Source organism: Lytechinus variegatus, chromosome 7 (assembly GCF_018143015.1).
Source record: "Lytechinus variegatus isolate NC3 chromosome 7, Lvar_3.0, whole genome shotgun sequence".
NCBI lineage: Eukaryota > Metazoa > Echinodermata > Echinoidea > Temnopleuroida > Toxopneustidae > Lytechinus > Lytechinus variegatus.
The window spans coordinates 8367809-8381600 of NC_054746.1; the positions used below are offsets into that span (position 1 = coordinate 8367809).

Sequence of the window (13792 nt, forward strand, 5' to 3'; positions counted from 1 at the left end):
CAACAGTAACATCAAAATTTGCAACCTTAATAAGATAGTAGGCTCTATTGGAGCAGTGACTTGGATATTGTGCATTATATATTTCTAGAAACCCAATTGGAATTTGTTTTTAAAATCATGGACCCGGCATAATTTCGATATAGGCCTATATCCAATATCATAAAGAAAAATTTGTATAATTGATTAGAGTTTTGTTTGTAAAATAATAGGCCCTAGCTACTACCAACGGTCATCCAGGCGGGGGGGGTTCACTTTTATACCCTCCCAAATAGGACAGTAAACATATATTTTCCTAGCGAAATATATCATGACCCTTATATTTTTTCATTATTTTTAGTGTTTTGACCGGGGTTTTGACACCCATTACGGTACGTCGTGCACTATCTTGAAAGATCCTTTTTAAGTTTGTTTTTTTTGGTCAGGCGTGATATATCCACTCGTTAAAAGAAGTGCCCCCTCCCGGATACAAAATTCCACATTTTGAGCTAAAGTATCTCACAAACATTCATTGAAAAGGGCTTTTTTTTTAAATAAGACAAAACAAAAGCACAACATGCAGCTAGGTTATTGAAAATCATTATTTTACTTTTAAGTACGGGGCAGTGAGGGGGCAAATCAGGGTGCCAGACATGTAGGCGAGTAACAAATTACCCCAAATTACAGACCTTCTTTTCGGATACAAAACTGTTTGTGATAGATTTTGACGTCCGGTGTAGAAAAATGCATATTTAATTCCTTTCACCTTTTCCCCCTTTTCTCTATTTCTAATGGTTGTGATACAATCGGGGCCCTATGGTCCCATCAAGCTCCACCCCTCCCCACCTGTGCACCATGCAGTTCACATGCACGGTTTCAAAATAAAGTGGAACTGATATTATATTTAAGAAATCAACAGGGTGTTGTAATAGGAAAGAAAACATATTTATTTTTATAGCTCAAACATTAGTTCAAACGGTTTCCAAATCACATGGGGGTAGACTAGGGATGGACAGGGGGAAAAGTCCCCCCCCCCCTCCCTCCCCCCCAAAAAATAGGTTAGCGGGACACATGCAATATATAATATTTGGGAATATTATGAAAAATACGAGACATTTGACTTCCTCCTGCTCGTACGCACGGGCGTCCGTCGATATAACACATGATATTTTTATGAAAATATGCACCCTTTTTCTTAAAAGTTGATGGAGAGGGGGAAAAATTAATCGTATCAAGTCGGGGTATTCAGTAATGAGTACAGGAGAAACTATATTTCACTGATTTTTATGATTCATCCCATTTGATTAACTCATCTATTCGTGTTTTGGGGCTAATCTTTCCCTTACGCATTGCTTTTTGGCAGAAGTTCTATGGAAAATGCACCTTTTTCACACAAACTTTGAGACACTCTGTATTCATTCCCCCATTGCTCGAGAATGAATGGGCAGTTAACGACGGGGTTAAAGATTTATTGAAGAATGGAATGTATATTTCGTGAAAATGAAAGCCATTTCCCCATTGGATGTTATCTTCAATACGTGTTTTTTAGATGAAGTTAGTTGTCGAATAGGCTCTCCTGGCATTTGAGGTCTCTATCGGTGACGTCACTCAGGATCGTCATGCCTGAACCATCGGCCAGGCAGGGGTCGCAATGGTAGTATGATTTATGCATAATGCACTCGATATATACAATAATCTTGTCCTCCCGTTCAAATGAATATGAAACTCATATAATTTTCATCAGAGCATTCAACAAGAGTACTGTAGTACACATTTCTTTGTTATAGGTAAATTAAAGTCCCTCCAGTGAGTTTGATCACCCCTATAGTGAAAATGTATTACCCCTAAGTTGTAACACAGTCAGCTGTTTTCACTCAGGGTCACTCCGTGACCTGTGTGTGCGTTCAAGAGTTGTACACGATTTTCTGTCTCATTTAGGCAGAAATCTTTCGGGGGGGGCGGCTGTTTTGATCTTCCTTTTTTTTAGTGACTGACGTAAATGTGCGTTATAATTCAAGCCAATTAATGCACAGGTAATTGGCAGACATTGACATAGTAGTAGAGATCCCTGTGGTGTACGTGCTTAATTGCCGCCCCCAATTTTATTATAGGTAAGCATAATAAATATCGTATGAAAAGTATACTTAATATATTAGAAAAAAAGTACTATAATGTATTCTTGTAGATTGTTGTAATATAATGACAGAGAAAGAAAATTGTACAAATAAAGCCGGCAAAAAACTTGTTTAGGGACTTGTTTTGCACACAGAGAAAAAAAATGGTTAAGGGGGTGCCTTATTTGGAAATAATTTGGTCACGCATGTGTACATAGCAATACATTTGATTGCCCCTCCGCCCCCCCCCTCCCCCGGGACAAATAGTTCAATTTCGATAATAGAAATGTCAAAATTTTTGCTTGCTCGTTCGCTTTTCTCTCTCAAGACTTTTTATAAATTTTGCCCGATACGCCGTGGCCCCTTCAAACTAGCTGTGGCTGACGCCATAAAATTTACCGGTACCGGAGATCACAAAGCGTGTATGGTTTTTTGGTTTACTTATAACACAGGGTTTCTCAAACTTTTTCTTTGAAGGGCCAGATTAGACTCCAAGTAAACCTGAAAGGGCCAGGGTGAACATGGTGAAGTGGATACTTAGAAAAAAAATGTGCGCGAAGTGCAAAGACCCTTGCGGTCGAGTTCCTAGATGCTCTGTTGTGCAATCTTGCCCTTATTTTGGGAGCATTTAATCCAAGAAATTTATGAGAGTTTCATATGTTTTGACTGTCATTACTATTATTACGGTTTAATAGGTGTAACATGGATACACAATGTAATCATATTGAGCTGTTTCATATTGTGACTTAAAAATTATTTTAAAAAACCCAGCAGAGTCTCGCGGGCCGGATCGAGAAGTTCCAAGGGCCGAATTCGGCCCGCGCGGGCCGTAGTTTGAGAACCCTTGTTATAACACTTCCTTCACTGGCAGTGTGGTGTGAGAGATCCATCCGTCGATCGAGACTGAGACTGAGTTAACTGTTAATTGATGAACTGAGAGTGAAACTGAGATCTTGCCTGAAAGTTTTCGGTATGTTATCCTTATTGATATGATTATTAAATGAGGAAAATTGGGAAATCTAGACTAGTAATAACGGCTAGCTTTGTCATGCAATTTATCACCACTCGACTCTTGCTTGTGACGGAATGGATGTGCGGGAATGTCGAAAGCTGTCACCCGTGCCAGGTCGGGCGGCTTGTTGCAGGCTGCGCTGGCGAGGCGATGCTGGATGTGGTCTTGAGGACTCCATGATGATGTTTTTTTTTTATATTTTGACATATACCGTACTTCTTCATCATGGAGTCTTGACACTCTTCCCATGATAGACGCATGAGAGACTGACCAAAACATAGATGGATTTCCCTACAAAATCCATCTTTTATGATAAAAATCACGTACCGGTACCGGTAAATGGTGATTTTATTTTTTTACACCTTCCTATGCCTCATGAAGGTTTAAAAAATTGGTCAATAAAGATTTTGAAAATTGAAGGTTTCTTACGGGACCTATCTCGTGTAGATCCCTCGATCTGTTTGTCAACAAAGCAAATACAATAGGTCTGAACCGATTCGCTATGACGTAGTACTAGTAGGTCGTAGCTACGTACGATTAGCGATTTTACAAAATGCCGTTCTGAAGAACAATTTATGGATAAAAAAACTGAAGTTGAATACATGATTATGAATAATCATTATTATAATGATTATTTATAATCAAAATTTCAGTATTTGTTAAACAATAATTTTTTATCTATAAATTGTTCTTCAGAACTTAGAGAGATATGACAGGGAAAAAGACAAAGTTCAGCTACCGGTAGAATACCGATTTGTGACAATCATAGCGATGTCACATCTCAGAGAGAAATGACAAAATTTATAACAAAAGTTCGGACTGTGTTCCAGAATACCACCCCTAGAAATCAGAATGGAAATTTGTTAGATCTAGTTCTGAATTACAGTAAAGCTCCAAGCTTTTATATTTTAATGATTTACTTAATAAATGTAAGAAGTATGGTAGTGGATCGTATTACCGAACACTTTTCATGAATTAGATCATATCAAACACATTATTCCAATAAAATTCACCAAACTCACCATAAATACACAAATACCTACAAAATATAAACATGCAGAAATTTTGCCGAAATTGTTTTTCATTTTTACGACATCAGCTTCCAATCGGACCCCTCTTCGCAAGTAAAATATTTTGGTCACTTGAAAAGGTATCATATTACCGAACATGTGTTTTCTATGGGAAAAGTTGGGAAAACAAAGTCACTGATGAGCTATTTTGACCATATTTTATTGTTTTGACGATATAAAGACTTCGAAATTGTGTTTTTGATAATTTTTCATCATTTTTCTATTTAAGTTTCCTTTGGAAGGAAGTTGCAAAGGTTTGAGCGTATTTGATTATTTTCTGGCGCATATGATGCGCGCGTTCGGTAATACAAGGCCGGTCGGTAATACAATCACTCACTATACAACAAACAGGAAGAACAGTAAAAGTACATGTAGTGTAGATCAATCTTGCTAGATCAAACTTGCTAGATTCTCATAGATCTGCACTGACTTTAACCTGGCCCTTGGCTTAAGTTAGCAGTTAAGGTGTGAAGATACTGTGCTAGGTACCCCACTCAGTAATTTCAAATTGCCAACCAACATCCATACATGTCTAACTTAGCTATCTAACTTGGACTGGAAATACATGATCTCGGAAAGTAATTTTTCATTTTAACAGATATCTCCCGTTCTGATGCAGTAAAGTGGTGTCTTTAATACTCGGGAAGCTATCAGGAGATGGTGATGTTACCTAGACCTAGCCGTGTTATCCTGTTGCTCCTGGCAACCACCGTCATGGCAACAGCAGATGAGAATGAGGAGAGAAGAAAGCCCAACATCATCGTCTTTCTTATGGACGATGTTGGTATGGGAGATATTGGTTGCTTTGGAAACACCACCATAAACACCCCGAACATCGATCAGCTGGCCAAAGAGGGCGCCAAACTGACGCAGCATATTGCTCATCCCATCTGCACACCTAGCCGAGCTGCTCTCATGACGGGCAGATACGCCATAAGAAGTGGTAAGATGCGTAAACAAGTATAGGATTGTATCAGGTGTAGATTTATTGGGGACCAGGGAAAAAGTTACGGAGACTTTGCACGATTTTGCTACTTAAATAAAAAAATTGGAAAAGTAAAAAAAAAAAATCCCCTTGAAAATCCCCCTCTACTGCAATGATAAAGCTAATCCAATTTTTCAGATTTACGGGAGTTGATTGTAGAAATAACAGGCCCCCCAAAATAGAAAAATTAATTTTTTGCTTGCTGATGACGATTATTCATGTCTGTCTACATCTCTATCATTCTTTTTCACATTTTTATTCTTAAAATAAAATTATGAAATGGGAAATGTTATTATGTATCAAACATTTGATGTACACTGTTTGCCTTTTATCACTAGGTACTTACCTATGATTTGATGGTGAATAATGTATTGTATTTTGTCATTTCAAGATGGTTTGTACTAGTTTGTAATGGTTTTGGTGTAAAATGTGATGCTATTTTGACCATTTGTTATGTACATGTAGATGTGTGTCACAAATGTGGCTTTAGTTTCCCTTTGAATAGTAAACAATGAATACCTAGATGTATAATTTTTTGTTATCTGCTGTTAAAGGTCAAGTCCACCTCAGAAAAATTTTGATTTGAATCAATAGAGAAAAATCAGACAAGCACAATGCTGAAAATTTCATCAAAATCGGCATTAAAATAAGAAAGTTATGACATTTCAAAGTTTCGCTTATTTTCAACAAAATAGTTATGAACGAGCCAGTTACATCCAAATGAGAGAGTCGATGACGTCACTCACTGACTATTTCTTTTGTTTTTTTATTTTTTGAATTATACAATGATTCAATTTTTACGAATTTGATGATTAGGACCTCATTGCCTGAAGCACAAAATGTTAAAATAATGGAATTACACGTGTTCAGGGAGGAATGAAACTTCATTTCATATGACAATGACGATAAAATAAAAATATTTCATATAATAAAATACAAAAGAAATAGTGAGTGAGTGATGTCATCAGCTCTCTCATTTGGATGTAACTGGCTCGTTCACATAACTATTTTGTTGAAAATAAGCGAAACTTTAAAATGCCATAACTTTCTTATTCTACATCTGATTTTGATGAAATTTTCAGTGTTATGCTTGTTAAATTTTTCTTTTTATTCAAATCAAGTTTTTGTTGGGGTGGACTTGTCCTTTAAGCCTGTTGCTTTGAAGTGGCATTCCGTGAATTTGAGGATTGTCTAGAAGAACAATTTCGAACAAAAATGACCTCACTTCATTTTGAACAGGTATGACATCTTTTCACCTCATGAGAGTGATCTCGTTCATCAGTGCTCCGGCAGGACTTCCCTCCAATGAAACAACCATTGCAGAAGTAGCCAAAGATGTTGGATACTCTACAGCCCTCATTGGTAAATAAATAATATCATCTTGTTCCTCTTTCACAATGATCATGTTTGTAATTCTTGAATGATTTCTGGTGATCACCTTACCTTTTAATTTTGCGAGTAAGCTCCTTGGTTACTTTCTTTCACTTGTTTCTTCAGCAGCATTCATTGCAATGTTATGATTTCGTTGTCATTCTATAAAAAATAATTCCCAGAAATGACACATTTTCGGTGATATCACATTAAGCTTTGATGTATCTGATGAAATATATCAACGTATCACCCTCGAGCGATACTAGAGTTTTTACCATATTTTGAGAGAGAGCTTTTACTCTAGAATCACCAGACCCACCCAAGAGGCCCTTCATTTGTAATGGTTACCATACATGTAGATTCACCAATACGCTCCTCGGTGACTCACTTGCTGTGATAGGGATATGAAATTTATATTATGAATAATTTGTTTTAAAATACTGAAGAGACTTAGGTAATTTAAAGAAGTTAGAAACACTCATTGTTTATCTTGCAGGATAGTTACTGGAAGTTTGAAAGAACATAATTCACTAAGTTAAAAACTTCACCTTTTGCACATTGTATGCTGTTGGTTCTTTTTGGTGTACTAAAAACAATTTGACCCATGCAATTCTTCATTTCGTTCATTTGGATAGGAAAGTGGCATCTTGGATTCATGTGCGAGAAAGAGAATGAATGTTCAGACCCGAATAGCCAGGGTTTTGATTACTTCTATGGTCTGCCCCTCACCAATATCCTGGACTGTGGCCACGGAACAGTCTTTGAAGCATGGAGGAGAAACTTCTACACAGAGGTAGCTGTCACTATGGTCGTTCTTGCCCTTGCAACGTTCATTCTCTTCATGTACAGCATGGTGAGACGGAGGACGTTGGTCGCTGTTGTAGTTGCTAGCACATCGTTCTACCTATTCTGCCTCATCATGCCCAAATTGATCGCTGTAATGAACTGTGTGGTGGTCGAGAACCACGACGTGGTAGAACAGCCGCTGTCATACACCAACCTCACCCAGCGCCACACGCAGCATGCGCTAGACTTCCTGGAGGAGCATAAGAATGAACCGTTCCTGTTGGTGATGTCTTTCCTGCAGGCGCACACCGAGCTCTATGCCGAGCCTTACTTCCACGCCAGGAGTCAACATGGGGTTTACGGAGCGGCGGTGGAGGAGTTGGATTGGAGCGTTGGCGAGATCATGGGCGCACTGCATAGGATGGGGGTTGCTGATGATACCTTTGTCTACCTCACCTCCGATAATGGGGCTCACGTGGAAGAATTCTCTCTCAGTGGAGAGAAAGAGGGTGGCTCGAATGGAATTTATAAAGGTAGGTGCAATTAGTATCTCTGCTGGGATGAACAAAAACCTTCCATCTCAAAAGATTGGAAAATAAAGGAACAATCTTCTCTTTGAGATTGCATTGTTGTGATCACAGTATGGTTACAAAATATACTGGACATTTCAATGTCAGAAAGAAGAGACTGCTGCTACCGAATCAAGTAATGCAGGGAAGACCACCAGGGGCATTTGACTTTTTTTAAGATATCGAGCTGATGTTATGATTATACATTTGCGTGATTGATAATCCAGACTTTAAAATAAATGAGTTATCTTTGGAAAGTTCACAATTCACCTCACCCAAGGATTAAAGTATTTTTTAAGATAACAACAGATGATCCATAAAAGTGATATGAAAATGCCATCCAAAATTTCTATAACTTAATGGATGATACAGCTCCATTGAATCCTATTCACACTGCAGGTGGAAAAGCCAATTGCTTTGAGGGAGGAATCCGGGTTCCTACCATTGTGCGCTACCCCGGGATCGTCCCTCCAGAATCTGAGGTCTCCGAACCCACCAACATAGTGGACCTTCTACCGACCGTAGTCGGCCTGACCGGGGGCCAGATGCCAAGGGATCGTGTCATTGACGGGAAGGACATGATGCCGTTGCTGCAGGGGGAGCTAGGGATCTCGCCCCATGAGTTCATGTTCTTGTACTGCGGAGGATACATCCATGGGGCACGATACAGACCAAGGAAAGGTAAGGAGACTACAATCCAGGGATGCCAGTTTTCAGGCAAAAGCTGAATTCAGGCTCTGGCAATTTATTTTCAGGCCATAGTTTTAGCATTTTTGTGTACAAAATATTGTATTCTAGGTGATTTTCAGGCCCTCTGATCAATTCCAACTGGCATCAGAGGATATAGGAATACGCATAAACAAAGTTGTCAGAGATGCGCCAGTTGCAAATCATTGATGACATGCAATGCAATGGCTTCAGCCTCTAAGATGGCGGTGCTATGACGCATAGTTTAATTATGATGTTATAATGCTGCACTCAAAATATCAACACAGCTAGACCTCTTTATCTTTTCAGCATTGTTAGCTATGGTATGTTACTGGCTTTCATCATGCAAGTCAAAATTGGTTGTACTACTTTCTGAGAAAATCACTATTGTGTCTACATACTCTAGCCTAGAGCTTTGTAGCCAGGATTAATAAAAAGAGAAAATATTAATCTATCGAAAGATTTTGATCAGTTCCATGACATTTGCTCTGGTGACAACTGCCCCGCTCTAATTTCCACACACTAATCAAATGACCAACTTCAACCTTGGGTTCAACACTATACCCTACCCTAACCTTAACCCTAAACCTACATCTCACACAAAATTAGGCCTGGAGCAATTGTCGCATGAGCAAATGTCGTGTCACCTTATGTGCATAAATGCACTTTTTTTTTCTAAATTGGCATATTAATAATTTGGAGCATTTGAATGTGAACAGTTCCAAGGACTATGTAAGGTTCAGTTTCACAATTCTTTACAACAAAACGTACCATGTACGGATTTAGTCCCTCCAACCTACGGACTACTGAATTCTCTTATTCCCATGTGCTTTGTACAGCGACCTCCTGCTTTATGTGGCTAACTAGTTAATTTCATATTCTAGAACATTCTCAGAATGTCTTTTATCTTCTTATTTCAGGCAACCGATTATATAAGATCGTGTACACAACTGCAAACCTGGTAGAAGGACCGCACGGAACCATGGGTTGCTTTGATTCATATCCCTGCAGATGTGAGGGTCCGACCACAGTCAACCATGACCCGCCTCTGGTCTTCGAGCTCCGATCGGACCCCTCCGAGACCACCCCCCTTGACCCTACCACACCCAACATCCAGGAGATCATCGCAAAAGCCAGAGCAGCTGTCGCAGAGCATCAAGCGTCCATTGCACCCACGCCGTATCAGTTTGCCCCGACAAGGCTGCTACCGAGGTTCGGGGATCAACCTTGCTGCGGGACTTTCCCATTCTGCAGCTGCACTGAAGATCATTCTACCAGGTTCTCCTATGAGGATGCCAAGCCTGATAAGGCACATAAAGACTGGATGAGGGCAGATACTTCTAAGGCTAGCTGAGGTTTGGTTCAAGCACAAAGGTAAAGATTAAACATTCTAGAGCTATTCTCTCTAGTACTATTATTACTATTTTAGTTTCAAATATGTATTTAATGTTAATAACCCTCGTGTGAAATTACTTTCCTAACCGACCTGAATGTGATGGTTGAATTTACATTGTGTATTACTTCAGTTGTACTACTCTTTATCATTCAAAACAATGTTTTTGAATTATCCGTCCTGTGTTTGTTCTTGCGATAACTGAACTAGAATTGGACCGATCAACTTTAAAATTTGTTTGTATGCATACAGGAGTGATGATAATGTGAGAAGCTATAGGATATCAAGGTCAAAGGTAAAAGGTTATGGAGGTCATATATCTTAAAATATACTGTTCTTCCTGTGATTTAAAGGTCAAGTCCACCCCAACAAAAACTTGATTTGAATAAAAAGAGAAAAATTCAACAAGCATAACACTGAAAATTTTATCAAAATCGGATGTAAAATAAGTTATGGCACTTTAAAGTTTCACTTATTTTCAACAAAATAGTTAAATGAACAAGCCAGTTACATCCAAATGAGAGTGTTGATGACATCACTCACTCAGTATTTCTTTTGTATTTTATTATATGAAATATGAAATATTTTTATTTTCTCGTCATTGTCATGTGAAATGAAATTTCATTCCTCCCTGAACACGTGGAATTCCATAATTTTAACATTTTGTGCTTCAGGCAAGGAGGTCCTAATCGTCAAATTCGTAAAAATTGAAATATTGTATAATCCAAACAATAAAAAACAAAAGAAATAGTGAGTGACATCATCAACTCTCTCATTTGGATGTACATGTAACTGGCTCGTTCATATAACTATTTTGTGGAAAATAAGCGAAACTTTGAAATATCATAACTTTCTTATTTTACATCCGATTTTGATCAAATTTTCAGCATTGTGCTTGTCTGATTTTTCTCTATTGATTCAAATCAACATTTTTCTGAGGTGGACTTGACCTTTAAGAAATATTTTAAGAACTCTTTTCAAACTTGGCTTATGTATGAGGATGATCTGATTAGAATTTGGTTGATGAGTTCAAAAGTCAAAAGTTACAGTTGCTTTTATACCAAAGCAGTTACTTCTTCTTGTGATAAGTGAAAAAATGATATGGCACATGTATGCAAGTAAGGATGATCAGATTAGATTTTTAGGTTGAAGGTAATGAAGGACTTCAGAGGTTATTATTTGGTGATGTGGTATGTTTCTGATCGGGCACATTGAAAATTCATTAGCATTAGCTAAATTTGTTTGATGTATATTTTGTGTGAATAAGAAGTACAACATTTTGTACATTTGTTTAAGTTGGCGATATCTATATGAGTTCATGTTTTCAGCTTTGATTCGTGTTTGCAGTGGCAGCTGTTTGAATTTAGACATATAAATATTCTATGAATTCATTTATTTCAGGATCTTCATTTTCATGTAGGATATTCTTAAAATTATTACTTATGTTGGATGCTTGCCAAAAATGCTAGGTTGAAACTAAGCACAGAATATATTTGCTAAGATGATGATGTCATAATTGTGCACTTCGAATGTTTGAATTTTTTTTACGTAGCATGTACATCATCAATACCATTGATTTTTACCTTTTTTTGTCTGTACTATCATTGGCATACACCAGAAAGATTATTTAAGAGGGTTACTTTTCACAACTTCCTGTGTAAATCTACATCTGCAACATTGGATAAGCTTAAACATGGAAGGGAATGGAGATTTTCCAGGACTGTTTACAGCAGGGGGGGGGATCACCCTGAGCCCCGTGTAATTTCTTCACTGGTCACAGTTTTCCATATTTCAGAAAAAAAATGGTTGGTACAGAATCCTTACAAAAGTCAGAATAAGAATTTGAACAATATTGGAGAGATCTCATTTTCAAGATCAATTCCTCTTTACTCAGGTATTTGAAGTATTGGACATATTGGTATTTTTCTGCAATTGTTGACATCTCTAGACATTTTTCTGATGCTGCATATTTTGTAAAAGATGACCCTGCCATATTTAAGAATTCAAAGTGAAAATTATTATGGTAGGATAATAGATCAAAATTTGAAAGTGGGATATAGTTTTTGATGGGTGATAGTCTATCATGGATAGAGTTAGAGCGCCATCATTTCTGACTATATGAATTTTGAGGCAGAAAAATTGCAGGTTGAAACCTAGTGTTTCTTTACATGCAAAAAATGAAATTGATCTTCCAAGTTTCAGCCATGTTGAACAATTGCATGACCAGTACTTATCTTCAATGAATAGTAAATACTTGACAATATTCAAGGGGTCCATCGTCCTTGGTTGTGTGATTCTTATTTATAGTGCAAACAAAGAAAAACAAAAAAGAATATGTCAACAGTGTAAATGGACACAAATTATATGAATTTATACTTTGTACATTTACTTATATTTTACATATTATACATTTACAAATATGGAGATTGCTATTAAAAGGAGCTCGTTTTGTTTTAAAGGCATGTAAGTTTTACTGAAATATGCCTTTAATACATGATTTTTCATTTGCCCTCGTAAATTTACATTGATAACATTTGCATGATTAGTTTATGGGCTAATTTACCCATTTATGGGACATATACATCATAGAGACATACTAGCCCCTCTTGAACCCTCTTACACGAATTAATACTATTAATGTTTAAATTGGTTATAACTTTCGTGTGGTTTTTTTATAGTTTCTGGCAATAGATACACACAATTATCCAGGATAGGACTAATTGTGGGTCATAAATGGCTTTGATTTTTGTCATCAAGTCATATGACACATTTTATTATGTTTTGGGATAGGAAGTTTATTATCAAAAGGATGTAGCATTGTAATTATGTAGACGAAATTGTTACTAAACTTATTTTTTTGCATTGTTTTGTGATATGATTTATAATCAAGTTTATAGTACATTGATAATTAAAAAAGCTTAATATTGATTTATATCCAAAGTAATGTGTCTTTATGGAGCTCATTAGGGTGCCTTTATCACAAAATTCTCAACTTGACTGTGATCTCAATTTTAAGTAATGTGATAAAACTACCCTTCTGCAATATTATTGAGTAAAATTTCTTATTCAATTAAAAAATAGAATTTATTGATGATCAAATATGTCAATAACAATTGCACTTAAGGTTCACAATTATAGATACAGCATAATAGGCAATGAATGAATTTAACATAATAATGGCAAACTTGGAGAGGAGACTGGCACTTTATTTTAACTACAAAGTGTACTGTAAGGTGGGGAGGGGGTGACTATTGTCCATTGCCTTTCCTAATGGACACACTTGTCTTTTGTTGAGTATGTCAACCAAAACAGGCATTGGACTCTTTTTAAATCTTGTTCTTGTTTGAATTTGTTAATTGTTTTTACGATGAAGAGATATGTTTGTATGTTTTTTTTTCTGTGGTAGCCATGTCTTACACGGAGGATGAATTGAAAGTGATTTTGCAAATTTTTTTTACAGTGTCAGTCTTCTCTCAAGTGTTGGTAAATTACATACATGTGTCTGATATAATTATAGTATTAACATTAACAATTAACATACTCTCTTTTATATTTCAATAATAATATTGAAAGCCACATTGCCTTATAAAGCAATTGTGACTTTGTATAAAATTATGTAATGTCTCATAAGGACAACGATCTCAAAATGCCTTATGAAGCAATTGTGACTTTGTATGAAATGATGTTTAAATGTATCATAAGGACAAAGGTCTAAAAAATATGATTCCCAAAATTATGAGACATGGGACGCATGAACAGTATTGCTCAGATAATTTAGGCAGGTGATCAAATGCAATTATACGTGTAT

At 36.9% G+C, this 13792-nt stretch overlaps 1 protein-coding gene across 1 annotated transcript; it reads left to right on the forward strand.

Annotated features, from left to right (window-relative positions):
• Window positions 1–3001: 3001 nt before the first annotated feature.
• On the forward strand, window positions 3002–10404 carry LOC121418357 (steryl-sulfatase-like). Its single transcript, XM_041612179.1, has 6 exons — window positions 3002–3060; window positions 4771–5115; window positions 6397–6519; window positions 7164–7847; window positions 8283–8564; window positions 9512–10404. Exons 2-6 carry the CDS (start codon window positions 4830–4832, stop codon window positions 9943–9945), a joined length of 1809 nt encoding a protein of 602 aa, XP_041468113.1. The 5' UTR covers window positions 3002–3060; window positions 4771–4829; the 3' UTR covers window positions 9946–10404.
• The last annotated feature ends 3388 nt before the right edge of the window (window positions 10405–13792 follow it).

Excerpts from the sequence above, each read along its gene's own strand:
- LOC121418357 (XM_041612179.1), top strand. The coding sequence starts at position 4,830 with ATGGTGATGTTACCTAGACCTAGCCGTGTTATCCTGTTGCTCCTGGCA. Across the intron at positions 5,116-6,396 it reads CAGATACGCCATAAGAAGTG|GTATGACATCTTTTCACCTC; the intron begins GTAAGATGCGTA and ends CATTTTGAACAG. Across the intron at positions 8,565-9,511 it reads ACGATACAGACCAAGGAAAG|GCAACCGATTATATAAGATC; the intron begins GTAAGGAGACTA and ends TTCTTATTTCAG.